The sequence below is a fragment of the Corvus moneduloides genome, chromosome 7, assembly GCF_009650955.1.
Source record: "Corvus moneduloides isolate bCorMon1 chromosome 7, bCorMon1.pri, whole genome shotgun sequence".
Taxonomy (NCBI): domain Eukaryota; kingdom Metazoa; phylum Chordata; class Aves; order Passeriformes; family Corvidae; genus Corvus; species Corvus moneduloides.
Window position 1 is genome coordinate 39,386,082 of NC_045482.1, and position 26,874 is coordinate 39,412,955.

General features: G+C 39.0%; 2 protein-coding genes across 23 annotated transcripts in view; both read right to left on the minus strand.

Annotated features, from left to right (window-relative positions):
• Window positions 1-99: 99 nt before the first annotated feature.
• On the minus strand, window positions 100-17,159 carry WDSUB1 (WD repeat, sterile alpha motif and U-box domain containing 1). 4 transcript variants are annotated; one of them, XM_032115448.1, is made up of 11 exons: window positions 17,082-17,159; window positions 14,368-14,781; window positions 10,966-11,150; window positions 8,049-8,141; window positions 7,251-7,344; window positions 6,955-6,988; window positions 5,217-5,257; window positions 5,023-5,129; window positions 3,914-4,093; window positions 1,813-1,953; window positions 100-509 (listed from the first exon to the last, which is right to left on the minus strand). In XM_032115448.1, the coding sequence occupies exons 2-11, from the start codon at window positions 14,763-14,765 to the stop codon at window positions 355-357; spliced, it is 1,428 nt and encodes a 475-aa protein (XP_031971339.1). In that variant the 5' UTR covers window positions 14,766-14,781; window positions 17,082-17,159; the 3' UTR covers window positions 100-354. The 4 variants fall into 4 exon arrangements, with proteins under 4 accessions (XP_031971339.1, XP_031971341.1, XP_031971337.1 ...); XM_032115450.1 differs by lacking the exon at window positions 17,082-17,159 and adding an exon at window positions 16,808-16,933 and having other exon boundaries at window positions 14,368-14,441; XM_032115446.1 differs by lacking the exon at window positions 17,082-17,159 and adding an exon at window positions 16,471-16,896.
• A 1,475-nt stretch (window positions 17,160-18,634) lies between these two features.
• BAZ2B (bromodomain adjacent to zinc finger domain 2B) overlaps window positions 18,635-26,874 on the minus strand; it is a 122,541-nt gene continuing 114,301 nt past the window's right edge. For 15 of the 19 annotated variants that reach the window (XM_032115436.1, XM_032115435.1, XM_032115432.1 and 12 more), the window contains 6 exons: window positions 26,132-26,442; window positions 25,609-25,744; window positions 23,697-23,843; window positions 22,705-22,967; window positions 21,875-22,018; window positions 18,635-20,699 (listed from right to left, as the gene is read on the minus strand). In XM_032115436.1, coding sequence (XP_031971327.1) covers window positions 20,546-20,699; window positions 21,875-22,018; window positions 22,705-22,967; window positions 23,697-23,843; window positions 25,609-25,744; window positions 26,132-26,442 — 1,155 coding nt within the window. In that variant the 3' untranslated portion in view covers window positions 18,635-20,545. The remainder of the gene's footprint in view (window positions 20,700-21,874; window positions 22,019-22,704; window positions 22,968-23,696; window positions 23,844-25,608; window positions 25,745-26,131; window positions 26,443-26,874) is intronic. The other 4 variants (XM_032115443.1, XM_032115442.1, XM_032115441.1 and 1 more) reach the window with 1 other exon arrangement.

The following is a 26,874-nucleotide window of genomic DNA, read 5'->3' on the forward strand; positions in this document are numbered from 1 at the left end:
GTTTGTTAGAGTAGAAAAAGAAATACAGATCCTATACTTCGCTATTTCTTACCTTCTGAAAGACTGACTTGGCAAGGTGAAGACTCAAAAACTCATAAATGTAGTAAAAATTTTAAGAAAACTTTATTTGAAAAACTGAGTTTGAGTACTTCATTCTTTAACAGAAGTACCACAAAGTAGAACTACCAGGAACTTAAAAAAGTTTTCCTAGGAGTTTTGTGAAGGTTGAACCAGCCACAGATCAAAACAGAAACACAACTTTTTCTTTCCATTTGTTTCTGATACAATTAATTCCTTTAGCTGCATAAAATTTCAATTCATTTTAAGAAACAATTTCAAAATTCAGTGGTTTAACTACTTCTGCTGAGTCTCTAGCCAGCGACTAATGGCCATTTTTAGTGTCCTGTTTGGTGTGAGCATAAGAGAGTGGAGAGGAAGGTTCGTCATGGGACTAGATCGTCTATTGCTGATCCAGTTTTCCATTGCTTCCCTTTCATAGGAATAGCCATCTGCAAAGAAACCAACAACAAAAGCTCGTATTACAGAGGCTGTGGCACTGTGCAGATGTTAGCTTTTTAAATGTAAAAGGGAAGAAAGGAAATATGTCCAAACAGGAAAATTGAGATCTAGAGTAAGTACATTGTATGTGAAATCTTTACTGTGGGTATAAACAGTTCAGGCTAGTTTCATGTATCTATGGCTGCCTGCAAAGTACCAAAATATATTATGCACGTGTTAAATAAGACTTTTTTTTCAGTTTGAATGATCCATAATGTGAAGTAAAAGCTCATTACCATCAATTGCCTAACACAGCTAAAGTTGCCTGCTGCTCTGCTGAACAGGGGGCTTGCCCACCTGGCTGAGCCAGTGCTGAGCTGCGCCTCTACAGAGCCCTCACAACCTGGCCAGGTTCAGGACTTTGGCTCTGAAGGGTTGGTAGCTGAACAAGCTGTTCCTCAAAGAACAGAAATCAGGCCCCAGCTAAGTGTCAGCTGGCACAGTCACCCAGGAGTATCTCTGGTGGAATATAAACCTGTGCCCTATGCCCCTCCTCTAATGCAGGGCTATACTCTGTCTCCTTACTCTTTATTGAATAAATCCATCACTCCAGCAGTTAGCAAATGTCTTTATATTTTGACCATTTTAATTCTCAGAAGTCTGCCCTAATACCTCAGACCTGGATGAAGTCAGTCACTATTTACAGAGCAACACAAATAATACACTGATCTTCTGATGCTTGTATGCTCCTCCTTCCCTGTCCCCGCCAAGAATAGAGCTACAAAACACTAGTTCTTCATAAAATGTTTTCACTACATAATATCTTACACTCCTGGCATATTACAGTTCTAAGGGTTTGGTGAATTTAAAGGAGTCTCATTCTGTACAAACTTTTAAGTAAGTGCCCTAGAGATAGTGTGCTATGCATAGTAACAAGCCTGGGGTTTTGGTGGGCGGGGTGGGGAAATTGGGTGGGTTGGTTGGTTGGTTTGCTTGCATTTTGTCCCACTGAATGCAAAATTTCATTTTGCACTTACTGAGCCAACACTGTAATTAGGCTTGTAATTATATTGACAAGGCACATAAAGGGAGGCACATTAAAAAAAGGAAAAAGTTGCTTGATACGGTATTTCTCTCTGTATCAGAGCTGTAATTAGCAAACTAAACATTTACCATAATTCTGGTTTGTTGCAACAGCTATTTAAAGTAGTTTATCTTTCTAAGCCTGATGATAAGATAGGTGTGGGAACACAAAAAGAGGCCTATCTTTACCCTCAAGTAATTAGTTTTAATCCATGTCATGTAAAGACATACCTGTGGCAATGACAGGATCGTTCATAAGCTCTCTTGTTATAGGACATAGGAACTCATCAGGAACAGGAACAGAAACCGAGATCATTGTCATCCTCAGTTCTTCAATTTTCTGGAGAACTTTACTGCGCTGGCCTAGAGACTCTGAAAAATTATTTGTACATGAAGTGAGCAGCACAGACAGGTAAGACAAAGAGGTCAGGTCTTGGAATAGTCAGCAGCTGTGTCACAGGAGACATTGCTCCATCTCACCACTCCCCTAAACCAAAAGCCTGCAGCCAGGCCCGGCCCCCACTCCAGTCAGCTCTGCCATAGGCTGTCTGTGCAACAGAACTTGGAGGAGTAATGAAAGCAACCAGTAAAACCAGTGCAAGTGCAGCAGAGCCATGGCAGAGCAGTGGTCTGACGCACAGTGCAAGTGCAACGCTGCCCTGCAGCCACACCCTGGCACGGGACACTGCAGATCTGGCCCTTGGGATGGGACAAAGCAGTACCAGTGGGAAGGTACGGCTGTGCACAAGTGCTGCCAGCACCTCCAAAGAGACTGGATTTCCCTTCAGCCCCTTCACTTCAGCGTTTGATACACCTGGCAATGTCCACCTCTGTTACACTACACCTGCTGTACAGTACTGCTGTCTAGGGCTTACAAAGGCACAACTGAAAGACACCTGAGCCTGTGTTTTTTAAAAGAACACTGATGTTCTCCAAACTGCAGAGACTGTACTTGTAGAGTTCTTTAGCAAGATCTTAGGTCACATTCTTAGAGCAAAGGAAACAGGTTATCAAGGGGAGAAAGGACATGCTCATTCAAGCATTTGTAGACTCCTAAAATTTAGTTGAACGGGAATTTGAGTAACACTGAAAATCTTGTTCATTTTAGGCAGACAGTATTTTCCTACTTTGTAAATGCTTGAGCTATGGCATATAGAGAGCAATTTTTCAAGTCAGATACATGAGGCCATAATTTCTATACCTTTGTTGATTTCTTTCCCCAGAGAACTCTCTTTGTAGCATGTCATTGGTCACACTACAGTCAATTCCCACAGAACTTTCTAGTCAGCATTATCTGATTAGCCTCAGCTGGCAATTGCTGCAACGAAGTTTTAGGCTATTTCAATGCTAAGGAAATGTTTGCATAAACTGAGGAAGCCAAGTGTCTTTCATGGATAACAATTCCTGACAAATTCCCAGCATCTCTGTTATTTCTAGACTTCAACAAAGCCAGCTGGTACACAGAGATAACATGATCCAGTATAGACCAATTCCACACACACACAAAACAAAAAAGGGAGCAGTCTTTCTACAATGAATATCCAACTGTACTTTTTAAAAGGTTTCTTACTTCATTCAGCCTTTTCTTATACTTGTCCTCACTTTGACAAACGTATTAGCACCTAATTTACACCTAAATCTGGCCATCAAAATTAATAGAGAACTTGTATTTTGAAAGCTTCAGTGCAGTTCACTATCCCTAAATTTCTTATTTCATAATAACCACTGCGGAATCATTACTAATATGGTGCTTCCTTGTGATTTCTTCTAAAATGTAATCAGTTTTGCAATAAAACAACAGGACAATGTATGAACTTGATGTATTAGAAAGCTTTTCTTGATCCTTACCAAAAGTCATCATCAAATGCACACTTCAGAATTTAACTGTTCAAGGCTGGTGAACACACGCTATTCTAAATGTGGCACTTTGCAGGCTGACAGGAAAAACTATAGACCACCCGATTTACCAAAGTGAGAAACATGAATTGTAGAGAAAAACTGAAATTCCTTTTCCACAGCTTAATAATACAAGATCAAGAAAGGAAAATAGAAACAAAATCAGGTAAGACTATTCAACAGCATCATTAGTAGAAGTGCACTGTATGTCTCCAGGGATGAGAGAAAACACACACACACACACACACACACACCACAAAAAAAGGAATACTGCGGACAACGTAACACTAGGGGATTTTTAACAGCCCTGGAAATGAAATTAAAAAGGCATTTCAGGGGGAAAAAAACCCCATGTATGGAATTCCTAACCTGCTTTCATTCCAACGTTTCAAAGTGCTCTAGAGATTAAAAACTAGTTGGATTTCAGTACTCTTACCAATTTTTAATTCATTAGCAAGACTTTCCTTAGTAAGATTCAGTAGTTCCTTGCCGTCAATATTATTCATTTTGAAAAGGCCAACAAAGTCTGCTAAATCCTGTGCAGAGAGCCAGGCTGAAACATCATCCTCTGACCAGTCCTCAACAGCCACCTTTGATTCATTTTCTATAGTATCTCCTTTGGAAATGGAAAAGAGTTAAAAAACAAAACAAACAAAAAACCAAATTAAAACCAAACAAACAACACCTTCCCCCGCCCCCCCCCCAAAAAAACCACCTCACCACAACCGCCAAAAAACAACCAATAATGAAATTCTCAGTTCAAAGAAACAATGTCATTAATGGACCCTATTTTTAAGTGTTCTCAGTGCTATACATTCTTCATCTAATGAAAGAAATGTTAGACATTATTTTGGGAGGGAGGGCATTAATTTGGGTTTGCCTTTTACCTTCCAATTTTCAAAGTTTAGAGGAATTTAATCTCTTAGATGCCTATATTTCTGTCAAATTTGAATTGAACAACCAACCAGAGAAGTGTTAGCAGACACCGGAATCAACTCGTACCTCCTTAGAAGGCACACTGAAGTCCGAACCTCCTGTTGTGCTGTGAACAAAGACATGTTCCTTTGTTCCACAAATTTTAGGTGCTTATGCAATTTCTACCATTAGTTATCCTATACTAATGGTACTAACGTCATTTGTACAATTAGTTTTTCACCTGTAACAACTGGTAAGGTGCATTTCTAATTGACAATTACGCTTGCAATTAGCGGATTTTCAACTCGTCACAAATTATAGGTGTTGAAGAAGTCTTTCAGCACTCTGACAATAATATTCATCTCTTAAATACTGTCCAGAGCAATTGCAAATATCAGAAAAACAGATACAGCAAATTAATAAAATTAAGATACATCTAGGATATTTTTCTTTACAAAATAACAAAAAGAGAATACCTCTTTTGGGCATTGATCAGGTCAATTAGAAGATAAAAAACATGCACACAATCCTGAGGTTACACATCAAGTGCAGATCAGAATGTGGGATTTTTGCATCTTCAAACGGTATTTTGAATTTAAACAACAGACTACAAATACTTCACACACTGACCTGCGCAGGGTTGCATAAAGTCAAGCTGCCATATGTGCACAGTTTTATCCATTGAACCTGTGGCAAGTAAGGGACTATGTGGTGCAAAAGCACAAGTTGTAACATATCTACAAATAAAAAAACAGTGTGAAAATTTGAGAAAAGGATTTAATTTATTTTATTTATGAAACAGAATAATCATGCTGATTTCTTACCTGGTATGCTGAGACAAAGTATGAAGGGTATTGCCAGTACTCTGTAAAAGAGATTTTTGTGATTCTAAATCTTAAAGAATAAAAAAACGTTTCTTCACTTCTATGCTTCCTTTCAAAATAAGGAATATTGCTTCTTGAAAGGTGACAGAAGTTACCTTCAGAAAAGTTACACAACCCTGACAAAGCTGATCAGCACCAGAGTCAGAAATGCAACCTGAATTTCCTGCTTGAACCCCCTGTTCAATTCCCTGGAGCACTGCTACCCTGCACAATCAGCCAGCATGGAACATGAAGGGAGAGCAGTGCCAAAAACATTAACTGAATTAAATCCATATTGGCTGGTTGGTTGTGTAGATAAAGACATTTCTTCCACGAATCTTGTATTAGAGATGACCAAAAGGGTCAATGTGAGGGTCAACCCACAATCATTCAACTGGACCAATAATTAACTACACCTATTCGGCCTATTCTCCTATTTGACTACTAAATACCACTAAAAAACCAAGTTCCTGAATTTTGGCAGTTTCAACTTACTATTGAAAGATCTTCTCTCCAATGAAAAATACCATTTTTTTTGACAGGTACAGACAGGTTGGAAGAATGATGAGCAAAGTTATTCTGAATCACTAATTGATCAATCAGTACTCCAGTATTTTCAACTGTCCAACATGATCAAAATGCCCTAATACTGGTTGAAATCTCTCTCCCTCGCACAAAGGTTCATTGTCACCACTTTTCCCCAGACAATCACAGGATGGTTGAGGACCTCTGGAGATCATCTAGCCCAACCCCCCTGCTAAAGCACCTAGAGCAGGTGTCCAGGCAGGTTTTGAGTATCTCCAAAGGAGAATCTTACAACTAGAAAAGTTATTGTCCCATTTGATAAAAACCTAAGGCCACAAAAGCTGATGAACAGTATTAAGAAATACTTAGGCTGTGGTTTCCTTCATCTTTCAATGTTCTGAGGCTCCAAAACTCTAGAGGACTTCTACCTGTCTAAACTTCAAATTACTAAAATAACTGGGCCAAAAACTGTGCAGGTATCATATTAGTGATTTTGGTGAAAAACTTTAATGCAAATTTAAAAATTGTATCAATACAATAGGTATGTGCAGAGCAAGCTGAAGAAGCTTAAAACTTGTTCATCCTTCATTTTCAGCAAAATTATTACTTTTAATACTATAACATACTAAAGATATATACCACTTAGAGGTGACTCACAAAGGATGTAACAACATTATTACAGAAAATGCTTCAACAATATGTTTTAAAGACATTGTATTACTATAAAAAATTTCTTGAATTCTTTATTATGCTTCTATTTTATGTGCACTTTACATATAACTACAGAATTTCTATGATCACCATTCCTGATTTTATGGTACAGTCCTTCTTGCTTTGGAAGCTAAGCTAAAGTTAGGATAACAAAAAAATCCTTCCGCTTCAATATGAAACTCGTAATACTTTTAAGTATGGAATTAATTGAGTAATACCCTACTGCAGAGAAATCAACTGACAAATCCTCACCATGTAAATAAAAAGTGAGAAAGACTGATCAGCTCTCAGGAGATATTTTTCCTTAGACTCCTTCCCCTCCAACCCCCAAATGCACGTAAATATTCTGGCTTAATATCATTTGTATTCTTTAATATTTTTTCATTTATAAGACCCTGCAGAAGCAGTGCTGATATTTAAAGACAATAACCCAAGATGTGGTCTTGTATTATGCTATACTTACAGTTTCATAGATTATGACACACTTGTCCACAGACCTTAAAAAAACCACATTGACATTAAAATGATGCAGAGAGGGAAAAGGAAACTGTTTCATTAAGCTCTTCCACAACCCGAGATTTCAAACTCAATCACCTACTAGATACAGACTGATTGTAAAGACACTTCAACAGCTCTAGAGGTCACAGAACTATTCCTTAATTACTGGTATTAAATATTTAGAAATCTTTTGCAATTTCTGTTTTAAAATACTGAAGTGTGAACCTGGACAGACAGACATTTCAACAAGGTGTTGCTTACCCTGAGACTATCATCTGTCCATCACAGGAAAATGCACAAGCCAGAACTGGGGCAGTGTGTCCATTCAGTGTGCATTTATATTTTAACTCAACACCTAAAAATACAAAAAGTAAATCGTTACATATGGCCATATTTGACAAGGTATAACACGAGCTGCTTTAAGAAGCCCAAAGCTCCACCAAGATGTGACTCTGTGACATACTGTTTACAAAAAAGGGGATAAAAAGACCGTGGAGACAACTTCCCTTTTAATATCTCCAACTGTCTCACTTTGTAGTCCTAGCACGTCTCACAAGATTTTAGATAATTAAATGTGTATCTGTACATACAGTATTAATCCTTACATACTTTTATATAAAAAAGGTTACAGGAAGTACCCACTGAAGATATTTTTGGCAATTTACCTAGTCTCTACATTGCAGTTTTTGCAGGAGCCAACACTGGTTTCTCCAGCTCTTATTCAAGGCCCAGGATATATTGAAATATGAAAGCAAATCTCTCCCTGGCCAGGCAGATTAAGAGGTTTCAACCTATCAACCTGTTGAAAGGCCACAGTATAATTTTTTTTTAATCTTTGCTTTCACTACTTGTTGATAAATAGGACGCTAAATAAAATCTACATGGCACAGCATCACAAGTGCTGAATGCCTTAGCTGTTCTCCAGCTAATAATTAAAAGAAAACTTTCAACTTGTGGTTAGTTTGACTGTGAATCCAGCAGTATAAATTTGATTTTCAATTTAAATTGTCACTGAAGACCTAAGACATTGGTATATTCAAAAAACATTTCTATACAAACCTAAGAAATCTGCAAACAAAATAAGCCAGAGTTTGATCTGATTATCTTGTCCACAAGAAGCCATCTGGAAGTATTTGAATCCATTTTCACTATCTGATAAAATTAAAATACATAAATGGGAGTCAGAAACACTGAAAATAACAGCAGGTCAGTAAACCATATCAGCATAAAAATCATTGCAGAAGTTCTAAAACCGTTTGGACATAAGAAATAGGTATCATTATACTCTTTCCTGAGTAAGTAGATAAAGACCAGAGCTGTGCTCATATTTTAAGTTTTCTTGATGGTAAATGCTTCATTCCTCTGACTACACCGCTAGAGTCTTTTAACCTAAATTATATGGTTATATCCATTTTTTCTACAGTTCAGTACTTCTCAAAATTAACCACATATGCATGTACAAAATTTGAGAGTATCTGACAGGGAATTTTCATACTTTTACATGTTCAACTTTTCATTTTTATAAATTGACATTTCATGACTGCAGTCCAGCCAAACACTCAGTAAATACTGCATTAAATATTAAATACAACAATAATAGTTCAATAGCTTTCCCCTCTTGATTCAGTGGCTATGAACATTTCTGAATTATCATGTTCCATGAGTGGACTGTTAGATGCGTAAGAAAGTGGTTGGATGATTGCAACCTGAAGGTAGTGGTCAATGGCTCAGAGTGCCAATGGAGCAGTGGCTCCCTCAGGGCTCTATACTGGGACCAGTGCTATTTAGTATCTTCATTAATGACACAGAAGGGAGCAAGTGCACCCTCAGCAAATGTGCAGGTGACACACCAGAAGGACAAGGACCTGGGAGAACCCCAGAGGGGCCTGGACAAGCTCAAGCGCTGGCCCATGGGAACCTCAAGTGCTGGTGCAGCACGTGGATTGGGGCAACCCTCAGTAACAATCCAGGCTGGGGGACGAACAGGTGGAGAGCAGCCCTGCCAAAAAGGACTTGGGGGGTGTTAGTGAGTGAGAGGCTGTGAACACTGCACCCCTTGCCAGGTTCAATTCCAGCTTCACCTTGGCCTTCCTCACCCCCTCCCTACACAATCATAATTCATGTCTATACTTTTACCAGGTGACATGTCCTTGTTCCCACTTCCCGTGCATTTGCTTCTTGCCTTTTAGCATGACCAGCAGTTCCTGACTCAGCCATGCCAATCTCTTGCCTTCCTTGCCCAGTTTCTTGCTCCTGGGGATCACTGACTCTTGCGCTCAGTAGAAGACATCCCTAAAGATCTCCCTTGTCCCCGAGGGCAGACTCCCAGGGGATCCCACTGACAACTTCCCTGAAGAGCTGGAAGTCTGCCTTCCTAAATTTCAGGAGCCTGACTTTATTCCTTACCTGACCTATATTCCTTAAGATGGCAAACTCTTCCAAGCTCCACCACAACTGCTCTAGATCTCATGAGCTCCTAGGCAACTGTGACTGAATCCACTTCAAAGGCAGAAGAACCACCTGTTACAGCCTGAAGCGCAAAGAACCTATCAGACACTCTGGATCAAAACTTGCTCTGAATTAAGCAGGTAAAGAGAGTCTCAATTTAAAACTATCTCTAATTTTACTGGATAAGCACTACTTGTATGCATTTCATGATGTGTTAAATCTGCCAAAAATCCCAGAAGGTTCAACCATTGATGATTAAACAGAAACACACGAAAGGAAATACGCTGACATATATGGATTAAAAAAAAAAATCAAGAATGATCATAAATCAGCTGAAACAAATCTCCAGTGTAGGAAATACCTGCTTCATTGCCTGTTTCACTTTATCTTGGCAGAAGGCTGAAGGGTTGGTAATGTAATTTTTAAACCAAGAGAATAATCTCAATATGAAATGGAGTGGTGGAAATTACACTCTGATCTGTTTCAGCTGCAACATGCTTTTTTGCCCTCAGATGCAACTCTTGGTTCAGGATGGAGTTATTTGTGTAGTATTTTCACCAAGAAAGGTCCTACACCTTTCAGTGGACACACATTTGTTTGATTTAGTACTGTCAATCACTAATTCTCTGTTCTGAAGTGTATGCTCACATCCTAATTCCTCGGCTTCCTCCTGCTTCTGTCCTGCTTTCTTCCCAACTGCTTCTCCTGTTTTCTTCCTACTCTGCACCACCTCCTTAGACAATGTGGTACACAGACAGCAGTACTTACTGCTGGGTTCAGCACTTGAAGATCCAAGTGGCTGCTCAGCTATAACTTTTGGGGCCTTTGAAAGGGCAGCTTGTGTATTCTGAAAACAAGAGCCTAAATATCTTGATGAAGATCACTCTGTCTCAACAGTAGATCTGGAAAGCATGAAAGTATACACACAAGGTTGTTAAGTTGCTGCATTACTTCCTAAAGCTGATAATGAGGCTTCTGCCCAATTTCCTAACCTTCATTAGAAACAAATGACTGTGTGGTCAAATGCTAAAACAGCTCTAAGATTTCTGAACATCTTCGTGGAATGTAGGAGATTCTGGGCTCATTACTCTCCCAAATTCCTCTAAGTGAGAAAGTCAGGTGCAGGAAAACAGTGTAGCTATTAATATTCCACAGCTCAAGCATTTAGCTGATTAGGTTTACAGCTCTCTGCATTGTTTTAATACAGCCCTGTTCCTTGGGAACCAAAGTGTGAAAGAGTCAAGGGTGAATGGTAATCTAGCACTGCATCTTCTAAAATCCTTGTCTGCCACGGGGTAATTAGCTACTCAAAGTTATCATCTTGTTTGTTGACCTAGTACATTCCTTGCCACCAACCTGACCACAACCTTTACTTAAGAATATTCAGAATATTCTAAAACATCAGCTCTTCACAAGGTCATTTGTATCTTGAGCACCAATGGCAAAAAGAATATGAAAACAAGAGCTAGGGAGAAATCAAGTATCTCTTTTTTTATATGTTCCTCCCCTGAAGAGTTGAGTAACTAACCAGATACTGGATGTGAAGAAATATCACAGCAGGTAACACCAAGATCATGTGCTTTTTCATTATACAGGCATCTCATTTTATCATCCCAAATGGTTAAATCACCACTTGTTGATCCAGTGACAAAGAAATTTCCATTGGGAGAAAACGCACAAGCCACCAAAGAACCACCTTTAACATTCCCAGATCTGAAAAGCAAGAGTACACAGGATTTGAATTTAGAGTAGGTAAAGTTCTACAGAAGTGACGTCTCAAATGCAGTCTGATGCAATAAGCCAAACTCAGTGCTAAGTTTTGCACTTTGGAACTAGCTAAGAGAGGAAAGAGAAACTCAAACCAACTATGAAAAGAGAGCAAAATAAGCTCTGCAGCAGGGACCAGACCTGCTCTTTGACTGCAGGAGGAAAAACATGAGATGGCAGCCCAAGGCAATAATTTTAACTGAATGATAAAATAATTTTCGAACTAAAGACAATTTGCATGGATTTAACATTTATAAGGCACAATGCACTGTTAAAATTTTATGGCAGGATACAGTTTAAAAGTCAAGGATAAATACACAACTACCATTAACACAGATTTACATGTACACAAACAAGGGGAAAAAAGACTGACAATTCTTCTCTTCTGTTTTTAGAGACAAAAGAGAACACGTACTAACCCATATGATAAGCTGTAGCTGAGTAGAATACTTTGTGATTTATGATGTGGGGTTAATTTTGAATAACTTGTAAACAAGAAAAAGCAATGCGGAAGAGAAATTCTGTATCTTAACTATGCCAGCCAAAGTACTTTGTAAAACTGATCTTTAAAGAAAATTTCTAGCAGATATGGAAGTGTGGCCAACCCTCAGGAAAGAAGTGGGGTCAGCCTGACATCCTTTACATTATCTGATAACCTAAAGTTAATCAAAAGAGTCTCACTCCTTTTAATGGACACCAGATCCAGCCAAGCATGCATAGCTGAGTCTTTAAGTGCAGGGAGAAAATCACAGCTATAAGAAACAGTCACATGGCAAAAAATGTCAGTCCTATTTATGCTGTCATCGTTTTTTGTAGAACAGCTGCTAATTCTCTTTTACTCATAGAAATTTTATTTACTGCCAGGGGTGTCAAACTTAATGTCACAGAAGACAAGTCAATAAATTTTCCTCAGTGTCACACTGATCAGACTGAGGACCTTCTAAAAAGTATGGTCTCTCTTAATTCTATCACTTAGAATACTATCAAATCCACTACAGTGCTTCCGATTTTTAAATGTACAATCCTTTTTCTTTAGTGCAGCTTTTAAAACTTGCCTTCTTTCACACAAAAAGCTGCAGATTCTGCTCTGGAAACAACAGTAAAATAAATAGCATTGTACATGTTCAGAGCATGGCCAAACACCAGCTTTGCAACTTAACTACTGAAAAGGAGATAGAGAACACTAAGAAATATACACAACTTGCTTTCATGTTGTTCACATCCATCATTGAAATTATTTAAATAGCCATCTTACTTCACTATCTGAACAGTCAATTACAACAGGTGAGCAGATAAGGAGCAAATATTATATATTTTATTATAAATACCATCCATATATTTAGTAAAGTGAGAAAACAGCGTGGTACAATGTTTTCTTCAGCACCAACACAATCAACTGTTTCAAAAGAAACAGAGGACCACACACTGACATTAGACAGTTAACTAACTTCCTCTGACATAATTTTTAAGTACCTTGATGATTTCTATGTGATATTGATCTCAACTTTTAAAAACAGGACATGTGCATTTTTCTGTCTGCAATTACAAATGACAATAAAAAAATTCATCAGCTGAAAATACATACACACATACATATCCCAAAATAGATAAAAAGTTAAGCTGACTACTACTGGCCTGTTAACACTCTGAAATGAACTTTTAATAGTTGAAGGGGACAGGATGGGAATGTTCAAGTTTTTTCTTATGTCTCTACAATGAAAACACCAAAGCAGAATAATTTCCGCTTGTAACAACAGTATACCTTCTACATAGTCATTATACATTCACCATTCAACTAGAAGAAAATCAGGACGTAGGTCTAAAACATGCATCACTGCATGAATTAATGGCATACAGTTGTAAGAAATAATGTTTTCATATTTCTGGGTTTTTCCCTTCAGCAACAAGCATTCTGAATAAAACAAATATAACCTCTTCACTAGCAATATCTCAAAACAGATAAACCCTCAGACTTCAGAATACTAATGACTGAGTTGTCCTATTTTTCTTAAAGGAGGAAAAAAGAGGTTATCAGTATCTCTTTACTGTCTGAAAACAAAACCACCATTTCAGTGTTTTTTTCTGTATTACAAAAAACATGGTGGCAAAAATCTGTAAGATTCTGTTCATGGACAAATTTCCAGATTTCAAGTAACTACAATCAATCATTTTTAAACCTGTACAGTTCTGACATAAATCACTACTGTGGAAGGCAAAAGGCAAAGAGGCCACATAAGGAGGGACATGCTTGACAGGGGACTACCAACATCAAACAACTTTGTCTTTCAGAAATAGCTGCTCCCTCAATCCTGAGCACAACATCAGTTCCTCAAATTCTCAACTACTTTTCTAACTTTACAGAGTAATTTAGTTGTGTAATAGAGCCCTAAAACCTAAATAATGTCTTGCTCAAGTACAGATTACAACAACTGGCCTGAAGAATTCACTGAAAGACAGATATGCGGAGGAGGACTTTGAAGATAGCTCTAAGGTTCATGCCTTTAACTGTTCAACACCAATAAATATGCTCATCTGCTTTGTTTCAAATGTTTCTTGGAAACCTATGTGAAATGTTGACTGTCATGCTTAAGTTATTTAGTTAGCTCCAATTCTTTCTGTTGCTTTATGTCTTAAACTATATAGTTTCAGGACAGGTCCACAGTTTCCAAACTGACTGCTGGATTATTATCAAGCTTCCAGGACCTTCCGAGGCTCCAAACTCCCAGTAATAAAACATTTAATTTATACTACTATGTATAATGCAATATAAAGCACACAGTACAGTCAGGCTCCACTAACTATATTATGTATCACAACCTGCTGACTCACCGTTTAGAAACCAGATGCATGCAGTATGCAATGCATCCTCATCTCATGTTAAATCAGTGAAATGAACTTTTAAAAAACCAGGATTTAGATGCAAAATAACTTTGTAAAAATTAAAGCTTCTTGAGTTCGCGTTGTTTAACTTAAAAAACCAAAAAGCTACTCAGCACTTCTCCCTCTCCTACTGATAAATCTCTTGGTCATCTAAAACCTATCCCGTTTCTTTGCGATATCCATCAGCGGTGTAAGTCCGCATATCTTGTATACAGTACAGCATACTACCTGAACTATAATCACTTCAAAACAGAGTATTTGTCAAAAACTTTTTGGCACTCACCGGTAGAGTTTCAACGACTGCACGTTCCAAAGAACCACGCTGCCGTCCGCCGCCCCTGACAGCAGGTAGGTGGCCTGCGGAGAGAAGCGGCAGACCCTGACGGGGCTGGCCCCGGGCTGCTGCAGCACCGCCAGCCTGCGGCCGTCGCGCGCGTCCCACAGCGCCGTGGTGCCGTCGGTGGAGCACGAGGCCAGCGCGCGGCCCGACGGCGAGAAGCAGCAGCAGTGCACAGCGTACGCGTGGCCCTTCAAAGGCGAGTACGGAAGCTCAGTGAAGTTGCTCAAAGAATAAACACGAATTGTTTTGTCCAGGGAACAAGTAGCCAAGCACGATGATGAGAAGGCGCAGTAGTTGACATCATCACTATGATCGGCTAAAGTGCGAATTAATGTCGCCATTTAAAAAAATAAAAATCTGAAAAAGAGTTTAACAGCTAGACTTAATTTCCCATTTCATAAATGCAACATATTGCAAAATTCTGAAGGAAAAAAAAGGAAGAAAAACTCATTTGCAAAGGTATATTTTTCACCTAGCATTAAGCACAGAATTGCGAAATCACAGACTAGTTTGCGTTGGAAAGGATGTTAAAGTTCATCCAGTCTCACCCTCTGCCATGGGCAGGGACACCTTCCACTATCCCAGGTTGCTCCAAGCCCCGTCCAACCTGGCCTTGGACACTTCCAGGATGGGGCAGCCACAGCTGCTCTGGGCAACCTGTGCCAGGGCCTCACCACCCGCACAGACAAGAACTTCTTCCGAATCTCTAATCTAAACCTACTCTTGGTTTAAATCCATTCCCGTTTTTATCACTGCATGCCCTTGTAAAAAGTCTCTCTCCAGCCTTCTTGTAGCGTGGCTAGAGCACTTTCCAGTGAAGACCGAGACAAAAAAAAGTCATTAAGTACCTCAGCCTTCTCCATGTCTTGGATAACCAGGTCTACTGCTTCCTTTCAGAGAGGGCCCACATTTTTCCTAATCTTCCTTTTATCACCAACATAACTATGGAAGGTTTTCTTATTGCCCCTGACATCCTGTCTGGATTTAATTCCATCAGGACTTTAGCTTTCCCAACCTAATCCCTGACTGCTCAAACAATCTCTCTGTATTCCTCCCAGGCTATCTGTCCTTGCTTGCATCCTCTTCTGTTTTGTTTGAATTTGTCCAAGAGCTCCCTTGTGCTTATTTTCACAGATAGCAACAGTAGTGATGGCAAAACATCAGAGCAATACCATTTACTTGTGTTGCCAATCCAAGGTTTGACCAGACTGACTAAAACATTTAAGTCAAAATGTGAACATTAATTAGGTGATCAGAATCAGAACCTCTCCAGAAATTGCATTTGTTATTACACAGAACAACAAAAGACAATATGAATTTCACATGCATTTTCCCAGGACTTAAAACTACTGGAACCAGTTTAAATTATATCAGACAAGTGATTTATACTGTTGAGGTCCAGCAAATCCCCGAAGAAGTACATTCCAACCAGTTACTCCCCATGCTGCAGATCACAGACAAGTTTCCTGAGAATAAGGAAGCACCGAGCCAAAATGAAGTGCCTACAACTCTTAAAAGCTGTTTATAATGAAAAAAAACTGTAATACTATTTATATTTAGTTAACTTAAATAACAGTCTGCTATTAGGTAAGTGCTTCATTCTGAATAATAATTTCAATGCTGAGGCATCTGTGAACAAAATCACATATACTCACACTTTTTTTAACATATAAACATGCACACACACGTTTGTATGGATGTGGACATGCAAGTATGTATAAATGTATGCACACGTGCATGTATGTAAGCATACATACAGACACAAAGGTGCATAGGTAAGGGCAAAATACTTGTTCTCTTCAGACAAGTGTATGGCACACCGATTCAGTTAAAGACCAGATCACTGAATACTATCTGTTTTAGTCTCAGGATGCTCTGAAGTAGTAGTAGTTTTACTACTACTCTCTTTAAAACCATTAAGCAGATAAAGTAATATCAGTAACACGTCTTAGCTGTAGAAAGAAAATAAACACATTTTCTTCAACTATGAGAAACTGAAGAGTCAGACAAAGCTTGACATCTGGAAAGATGAGCTGAAAAAGGCACCTTGATCTCACTGTCAGGAGACTTTCAGGAGCTCCCTGCAGGAAAGCAAACCTAAGAACAAGACGTTTCCGTATCAATAAACCGACTGAGGGAGCGAGGAGCAGCGGGAGCATTCATCACCAGAGAGATGTTCACCACCACAGCATCACCTCCTCTGGCAATTACGTATTTTTTTCATAATCCATAAACCAGCAGCACCTGCCCACAGAAAGAGCTACAGCAATTCTCGACGCGGCTGGCAGTCCCTTCCCTATCGCTCTTTCCGCCAGCCTAGCTCCACCCAACCCATCGCGGTGGCGGCGCGGCCGGGACACGCTCGGGAGGTCGACGGAGTCACCTCGAGCTCCAGTGGCAGGTGGCGGGTGAACAACACTCTGTCCCGGCTGCGCGGGGGCCCCGCGGCCACCAGGCGCGGCCACCCGTCCGGCCGCGCCCGCACCTTCCGCGCTCCAACCGCGGCGCTTCCGGCCTCGGTCACCTCCGCACGACCCAGGGAGCTGCGCACGCGCGGTACCCCCCCGGCCTCCCGGCATGGTACAGCCCAGGCCGACCCACCCCGCTCCGGGCCGCGCCACTGCGCGCCGGCCGCGGGGGAGCCAGCGCTGTCTTACCCGCTATCACCGCCGCCATTGGTCCCGGCCCTGAGGTACCCCGGCCGCGGATCGTGCGACTTTCAGCCCTCCGCGCCCTCAGCTCCGGCCCGCAGCCGCACAACATCCGCCGGCGCTATGGCTGCGTTAGCACGGACCCAGCGTGGGTGCGGGCGGGGCCGGACGCTCCCGGCCACTACCGCGCCCTCATAGCCGCGGCACTACCGGACGCCGCCCGTGTCCGAGCGGGCAGCGGGGCCGCACTCCGCCGCTGAGATCGACACGGTGATCGTCTCACCCCGGCCCCAGCCCTCCACAGGCGCGGGCCTCGAGCAGAGCGAAGGTGAGTTCCAACAAAAAGAGTGCGCCCTTAGTCTCAGCGTCCGTCAGGAAATGTGCACCGTCGCCCTCTTCCCCCTCATCATACACGCTCAGCAACTCATGCAAAATAAGTGGTTTAGCCAGCACCTATGTGTTTTGAGGAAGACAAAGTCACTTTCTCGGAGTCACTGTGCCCAGGAAGCATTCCCTAAATGACTGGCCTTCTGTGTTTAGTCTGTACCATCTCACGCTCTGTTTTATAGCACGTTATTTGATTGCACACTCTTGATCGACGGCTGAAGCCTGGCCTTTCATTGTTCTGAATCCTAGGTGACAGCCAGTATTAAAAAGAAAGCTTTAGACCTCCTTTTGAAGATACATATTTTGTCCAAGACAACTTTTCAGCTGCTTTTGTATCATCCCATTTTTTTCAAAGAGCTGACAAGAGACAAAAGAGAACCCACACTCAACCAAAACACTCTTCATTGAGCACCATTACAGTACTTATAATAAGTTTGAAAGTTTTGGAATAAATTCTCTAAACTAAGACTGGCACACTTAGTTCAGAAAGGATGAGAGCACATCGGAAAACTTCCTCTTAAGAAAACATACAAAATCAACAGGAGAGAAAATTAGCAAAGAAGAAACATTACAAACATTTTTCTAGTGGTTAAATCCCTGCTCTTTTCTATGGAGATATGAGGGCATATGCATGATTCAAGCTTGCCATTCAAATATAGTATTTCCTGTATATTTGATTTTACTGCAATAGTAATGAAGACACTGGCTGTTAGCAAGCAAAGCAATACATTGGCCATGTCAAGTTAGAGAGGTGATGCTTGTCTCACTGTCATCACTATAGCAGCTGTTGCCACCTTCAACTTCCCAGCTGTTCAGCTGAATTGGGATACAAGCTGAAAACAATGCAACTTTTACTATAGATATTGTATGTAGTGTAGCTGGTAACCTGTCTGACATTTCAGAAAACTAACAGTTCTACTATTACAGACAAAGCATTAACCAGTACAGAATCTGAAAAAAAAATTTTTTTTCATTGAAGAACTAGATTTCTCAATAATCTAAGCATATTTATAATACCTTCTTAGAAGCTTACCATCATACATTCAAAACACTGATTAATATTCACATCTTTGGTACATGTCAGCAAGCCTCTTTACTGAAGTCTTCAGAAAGGTCATGAATAGGAAAGGCGTGGAGCAGTCAGTGTAGGAGCTCACATTAACATGCAAGACTGACACCCAAATGTGATTATTTTATTCAAAGTAATAACAGATTATTCTAACAGGATTTTGGAATAAAGAAAAATATTACTGGACAAGATATTCTGGGGAGGGCAATAGAAACATTAATTTAAAAATAGGCACTAAGACTCAAACATGGCAGACCTGGTTTAAAAGCAAAAACCAATACCCTCCCAAAATTATTTTGTGAGAGAACTACAGGTATTGTGGTTCCACAATATCTGTTTGTAATTCCTGTATTTTCTTCAGTCAAAGCAAGGATTATGACTAATGTCCTCCTACAGGCCAAAAAAGGGACAAAACCTTACATGGACAGTGGTTTTCAGAAACATAATCCACTGTGTGCATTTCCATGTCCGTAAGGACAGCGATCAGCCTGGCAGCACCTCAGTTATTTACAGACAGGGAACTGCTCTTTGACTGCTTGGCAGTTGCTTCCTTTTGAACTGCCATTAAAAGCTCAGGAGAATTAGATGCATCATAAGAAGAACTGAATGTTAAATGCAAGACTTCCAAGATATTATCTAAAAAAAAAAACCCCAAACCAAAAAACCTGTATACACAGGACCTGAAGTATTAAAATTGCCAAGAAAATCTGGTTTGCAAAACAGTCTTTTATTGTATCCGTGCCACACATACTAGTGAAAAATAACACTCCTAAAAAAAGTAAAAGAAAAAGAATGCTACCTTTCCACAACATTTCTTTTAAATAAAACTTCAAGTACTCTTACATTAGTACAAAAAAAATTCCAATCTATCTGCCCCAACAGGCCACCACAACACACAGTAGATAAAACACAGTGGTTACAAATGTCTTCTTTTGTTACTCTGTGGCAAGGCAAATGGAGGGAAATGTTTCTATGAAAAAATACTGTGTGCGTAGGAAATTGTCACGATTTTTTTCCACATGAATACAAATGATTATACTTGAATTTGAGGCCGTGGTGGCTTGAAATTATATAACAAAATAGAAAAATGGAAAACTAATATCCCCTACACCCTGTTGTAAAGGCAGGCACTACCAAGATTAAGGAGACTCCACAGTGTTGGTAGAGGATAATTACTGTACAAGCCATAGATCTCTAATTACCTTAAGACTAAAATAAAATGCTACCGTCCTCCTAAGGCATAAACAATAATGTCTGCAAACAATATGTACACATCATACATATTTAAAACAAGACTTAATATAAACAATAATGAACAGTATATACATGTCTCAATTTTTCTTCACTGTCTTGAAATACAATTTAACTACACAAGTGATGCAGCAACATATATATAAATGTACTTGTAACTCTACAGTAAAGTTTAATTTTTAGTGCCTTCACAGCACATCAGTGTAAACAGTTTTACTTGGCTTTGTTTTATATTTTAAAACATTCCTTGTATTTTCAACATTTAAAGCAATTTTGTAGTTCTTCCTTTTCACAGAAAACGAAGATTCTGAATGCTGTATAATCATAAATAATTCATAAAATTAAATACATTCACTAAAAAATAAACTACAAAGTAAAAAAAAAAGAAAAATAGATATTTATTGAAAGGGAAAAGAGAACCATTTCCCCAAGTAGAGCTCTGGTGGTTGAATATTCAGTGCGTTTTGATAAATTGCTATTGCACTATAACACCCCTTTCTTTGAAATTCTTTGGGTGTGCTTCCCTGTTCTACCTAAATTAGTTTGTTAAAACACACAAACCAATAACCAAGGGGCCATGGTTGCTGTAGGAGTGAAGCCTTTAAAACTAGTATCACAACTCTGTGATATTTTAAAGGAAAAAATTAGTTACGTATGTGCCTTGCACTTCCATGTAAATATAGTTCACATTGCTGGTCTTATCAGCCCTCATTTAATGCAAAAAAAAAAAAAAAAAGAAAAGAAAAAACGAGTTCTAGTAGCTTCAGCTCACTTTGAAAATCTCTGTCCATTTTTTTTCAAAATACTTCCTCATGTTGTGGCCAGCCCTGCCTATGTCAGAATCATCTTCATTGAAAGTTTCACAGTTGTCAAAAACAAGCCTGACATCCAGCGAAAATGCTTCAAGATTAGGGTACCTGAAAGAAGCAAGAAGTAAATGATTTTTGGAACACAGAGAATCAAAGCAGAAAAATATTTCAACTACATGAGAAAATATTTAAATAAGAATTTAAATTAGAATTTCTAACAAGAAAATGAACATCAATGAAAGGAAATACTCTCTTGTCCCTGTTTTGTTGTTTTCCTCAGAAGTTTTGTAAGGTAGAATTTCATGCCTGTACTGGAAAACAAACTATTAAAAAACTAATTCCTCCTTCTCTTCAACAGCTTTCTAGTTAAAACGCTATGGCTGTTTTCCATTTATGCATCTATTCTTGGGCTCAGTGTCCTTTCTAAGTGTTGAATAGAGCTGAATTTATCTAAAAGAGGAAACAAATGGGTACAGAAAAAGGCTGCCTGTGACACTGTCTTTGCTAATTCTTTTTATTACCCTGAACATACTCCTGAATGGCCCAAAGAGTGTTCCAATATGCCTATGAATTATTAAAAATAAGAATAAAAGAATTACAAGTCTACTGATACGAGCACATGGGGAACATTTAAATTTTATATTCATGGGAGAAAAAGCCTGAAGAGGTTAAAAAGCTCCTTGTGCTGAGGGAAGTTGCTCTGTGTGGAGCTGACAGACACTGCAAGCAGGTCCATCTTTACAGCTTCATTAGAGCACAGGGATATTAACAAGGAGGGAAGGTAAACAGAGGCATATAGAGTGGTCTTCTTTTTAAAAAATCTGTGCAGTCAAATTGTAGGACTATAAAATTATTAACCACCTTTACAAGAGTGTTACCACCACAGAGCTGGCAATTCACTCCACAGCCACATCATTTACAAGGACTCCACTAGCTTAAAGCCTGTAAAACAGTTGGTTCTCTCTAACATGCAGTAACACTAAGATGTCTCCATGAAAAAAGATGAGGAAAAAAAGCTTTCCTGTTGATTGTTTTGGTGCATTTGACCTGGCAGTTTTATTGGTTTTCAGCCAGTTCCACACATTCTCCCATACAACATGCTATTGCACTTGGATATGGCAAAGATGAAAGCATACAATTAAGAATTTTTATTTTGACGGTAAAAGTAATCACAGAGGTGTCAGAGCTGAACAATACAGTTTAGCTAATTTTAAAAATGTATTGTATTTCAGTGCTTAAATATTTTTAAAATGTAAAGTAAAATTTACAGTATGTTTACTTACTGTCCACTACTCAGCTTGTCTCTAATGGTAGAAAAGTCCATAGGTTTTTTAATAACTTTCTTATAACCAGGAACAAGTTTCAAGTTTACAGGAAGTAAGAAAGGCCAGGCATCTTCATGAGTTTCCAATTCTGAGAGAATCATGCTGAATAAAATAAGGTTTCAGAAGTATTTTTAAACTGGTCATACATTCACAGAGTGTTTTCACTATTACATAAATTCCTTATGAACTGCCAAACTATTCACTTTGCAAAAGGAAAACAGTTTATTCTGCACCCTGTTGAAAGGCTGAGAACAATGTATATAGAGACAGACAACTGAGTAACTAAAATAGCATTAAGTTCCCTCCAGGCAACCTCTGTAAGATGACAATCTAATGATCAACATTCCAAAAGAAAACATGTCCTGCAGCTTTGATCCTCAATGTAAACCATTTGCAAACCAGGTGCTAACACTGACTTTCCAAAACTGTGACAAGACTGAACTGCGTCTCTTTTGAGGGAGTAGCAGTGCTACCAGAGCAGACGATTTGTGTGCGCCCCTCTGTAATCAACGCCCTCGGACACAGTGGAGAATTGTCTTTGATACACTTGAGAAGGTGTCAGTGCCACTGCCACTGCCACTGGGGTTCATTCTTCCCAGGCTTGAAAGAAGCACTCTCCCAGCAGACACATGTGTGTGTACATATACACATACACACACACATTATGTGCATATATACATACATATGACAAAGAATAGCATTCCTGTTCCCCAGAACAGAGATGAAAAGGATCAAGTACTGTTTGTTTCAACAAGACTTACCCCTAAATTTAGCATCTGACACTTTACCTGCATAAAGCCAGGTCCTTGGAGTCTCCATCTCTCTTAGGTTTCTTAACAGCAGTGCAATTTTCTTGCTTTAACTGGCTTACAGAAACATTTTCATCCATTTTTCTTTTCTTAGGGTCTGTTTTTCCTCTTTTTAAGGCAGCGCTTGTAGTTGCAGAGTCTTCATCCTCTGTTTCTCCTGCTAATTTCCTGCTTCTCTTTTGTTCATTACTTTTTTTACCTTTAATTTGAAGTTTTTTTATCTTTAGAGTTTGACCACTTGCCTACAATAGAGAGAAGTGAAATAAGTAATAACCTAGAAATTACAGAAACCTCTGTTATCATCGACAGCAATGAATATTAGAAACAGAAGCACCGAAACATATTAAATAGTTAATATTAGAGATTATTCACTTTTTGCTCTTCTCGGAGGCAAATTACGACTGCAGAAATTCCTGGTACGAGTGACTTAGGTTCTCAACTTGTGACAATACAAAAGCACCTGACATTCAAATTGGTAAAACAGTACCTCCTAACAAACCAAGCTGGCATAGTTTTGGACAAACATCAGTCCATTCCTAAATGACCGATATGAACATACTAAAAAACAACCCAAACCAAAACAAAAAAAACACACTAAGTTTTTTCTCTGCTTTTTCTTTTAAAACAGGACCTGAGACATTGGTCTGTCAACACTTAATGATGAAATTTGAAAGACAAATACTGAATAAATTTTAAAAGAGAAATTAAAAATTATGGTATGGAATTAGCATGAAAATTCTGTATCTACTTACATTAAAAAGCCCACAGATTAGAACAAATAAGACCATAGCCCTTACTGCCTCTAAAATACAAGTTAAATAAAACTACTAATCTCATCATTTAATGGGAGCCCCCCATAAAACATACAGACCATTATTTTCGTTGAAGAAAGCACTGGTAGACCTGTAAATCTATCACATATAATAAACTAGTCACTTGCTCCAGTCCCTTCATCCTGACAGGAGTGTTACCTTTGCTATGCAGGCAGGACAGAACCAGTCCCCATCTGGGATGGTGCTGATCTTGGGTCTATGGCAGTAGGTGTGACAGCCTTTATCACAGCCATCACAAAGGAGCAGCAGTTCCTCATTATCTCCCTTTCGACAAATTTGGCAGTACTGTAATTCATGAAAAACGGGTTTAATTCCATTTTTTAAAATTTGAAACACATAAATGGTACCTAAACTACCCTTCTCCTTCAAACACACAAATTCACTCTCAAAATTACTTTCATTTTACTCCAATCAGAATCTGCTAATGATCGTATCCATGGAAGAATATATGGAGCATGTAAGGAACTCATTTAAAGGCTACATTTGGGGAACATGTTGGAAAAGCAATTCATTTATTATAAGACAGGTGTCCCTACAGCACACAAAACGATGAGCACTTTTTATAATTTATTAATGTCTGTGAGAAGTAAAAGTATACCTATCAAACCGTCTTGGCCCAAACATACTATCTCAGAAATGTTCTCTTCATTTATGCCAAAACTGCATATGTATATTGCTACTTAATAAAGAAAATTTATATTTTACAAGAGTATTTCCAAATAGTAATTGGTAAGGATCTTATCCAAGGGCCACCATGAACAACTTCAGTAAAGCAAAACAAATGATCCCAGGACTTCGTAAAATTCATACTAACTTAAAAACATCTAAAGGACTGCCATTTTCTTACATACATTGTGTGATTTTGCTAATCCCTTATTTCTAGACATCCAGGAACTTAAAAAATTTCCAAATATTGTCACCAAATACGTATGTTTACTGATATCACAGAATATTCTGAGTTGGAAGGGACCCACAAGGATCATCGAGGCCACCTCTTAAGTGAATGGCCCATACAGGGATCAAATCCATGACCCTGGCATTATGAGCACCCTGCTCTAACCAACTGTGTGTAATTAAATGCAGAGAATATTTAAAACAAATTGAGAGTGATATGTTTTTTTCTGAATAATAAATTACTTCATCTTGAAACATTCCAGTGCCTTTTCAGGTGCTCCTACCAAATTCGTAAGCTTTTTGCTCTAAAGATACTGCTTTAAACTAACAGCTATATAAACTCAAAAGTACAGCCTGACATTACAGCTTTTATTTAAATCATCCTTTAATTGTCCAGATACAATCAGAATCTGTATAGGACTGACAGAAATTTAAAAATCAGGAAAAGGACCACAGATGGAAGAGTCAATTTTGCCACCCACTACACAACAACACTGGACATACTTGATCACATCATAGTCACTACTGCTGTAGTAATAGGTTTTGTTCTCAGAAATTTGAGGTGCAGAGGTCCATGCAAAGTTTGACATATCCCCTTTACATGCTTTTTTTATATATGTAGTTAACACAGATTGACTTGCTAAGCGTACAAGGAAACGGATATATTTCAGCCTGTCTGCTCACACACTTGCCTAATTTGTATGTTCAGTTGTGAGAACTCTGCATGCAAAGAAGCCACATATTTGGAGCATCTCACCTTTCTGAAAAATGAAATCCTTAATGAAGAATATATGATGTTGAACTTCCATAAAACTTGTGTCACAGATGAGACGCAAGATTTTCCACTAGAAAGTGTATCTTTCATCAGATGGGAGCAAGAAATTACTCTCTTTTACCTTGATGTCATCATCAAAGAATAATTACCATCTTTAATAACGTAACCATTTAAAGAGCTTTTTATCGGAGCAAGTTCAGGATGCTGAATTTGGCAAGTAAGGGACAGTCTTTTCCATTAGGCTTACTCATCTGTGCACAATGTACAGTTTAACTGTGTGAGGTTTTATGTGAGGTAGTAAGAAATGCATTATTCACCATGACAATTTAAAACGCCTAAAGTCGGAAAATGGGATATAGCAAAAACAGTTTAGATACTTACAACTTTCATAATGGATTTTTCCCATGCTATTGATTTCTGTAACTGCTGAATGCACAGAGCTACCTGGGCAGCACTGCGCGCTTCTGACAATGCCCTTCTCCACACCCTTAGCCCTGGAGCAATATCCTCTTCAGTTCTGCATTAAAATACAGGGAAATTAAATAGGTCAACACCCATGTTTGCTCATGTTTAAATGTGGAACAATCATTATCACATTGAAAGCCAAGCAATGACAAAACGTACACAGCCAATAAGTATAAGGTTTAAGCAACTAAATTTCATGTAGTGCACAGACTGTGGCTACGTGCCTCAAAGCTTAGTCACAACCAGTTAAATGTAAGATAACTTTGCAAGATTATTAACAAACATAACAAAAAAAATCTTTACAAAGCACCATGCAGAATAACATGATCCATATGGATCACAGACATACAAGAAAGTACATAGATAACAGGCAATAAGAAAATAGGCTCCAATTAGCAAAGAAGCACAATAATTTTTCAAGTTAATCTCAATAACCTACCCGTCACCATCACCACTAATAGATGGTGCAGGAGCAGGGACAGTAACTGTGCCCACATTATCCAGTTTGATCTGAATGGTGGTACTTAAGGGGCTCTTCAGATACCTTCGCTCTATGTTCCGCTCCAAGTCAGCGAGCCTGGTTACAGCTATATCTAGAGGGTTGTCACTCCTCCGCTCTAGAGAGCTGGCATTGCCTTCTCCGCCTCCAGCACAATCTCCATCGTGCTTCTTGTGCAATCTAGTAATTGACTTATGTTCACGATATACCAAGTCGTCTCTCTCTGATGCAGGTTCAGGACACAGCCAACCCTATGTCAATAGAAAGGTTTGTGCATTTATTGGTTGCTGTTAACTCAGTGTGTAAACAGAGGAACTGTTCTACGGAATCAAACTAAGTAATTGAAGCGCTGTTTCCAGTAGATCTTGGTTACTTGTAATCCATCTGTAAAGACATTTTCCAAAATATCCAGAGAACTAAAATAATTAATCAAGGAACACAAGCATTACCAGACTTTCTGAAGGGACCTTTCTGCAACAATGTGCATTCGTATCCCCTTGTGAATATCCTGTTCTATTGGTCAAAACATCAGAACAGGTCTATCTGTTTAGCAGGCTCAGGAGACAGTATCAGGACACAGGAAAATAACATTCATCTCATGCCAAAAACTAGATCCCAAACAGTGCACCTGTACTATAACCAAACATATGCAATTTGATAACCTTATACCCAACACTGGAAAA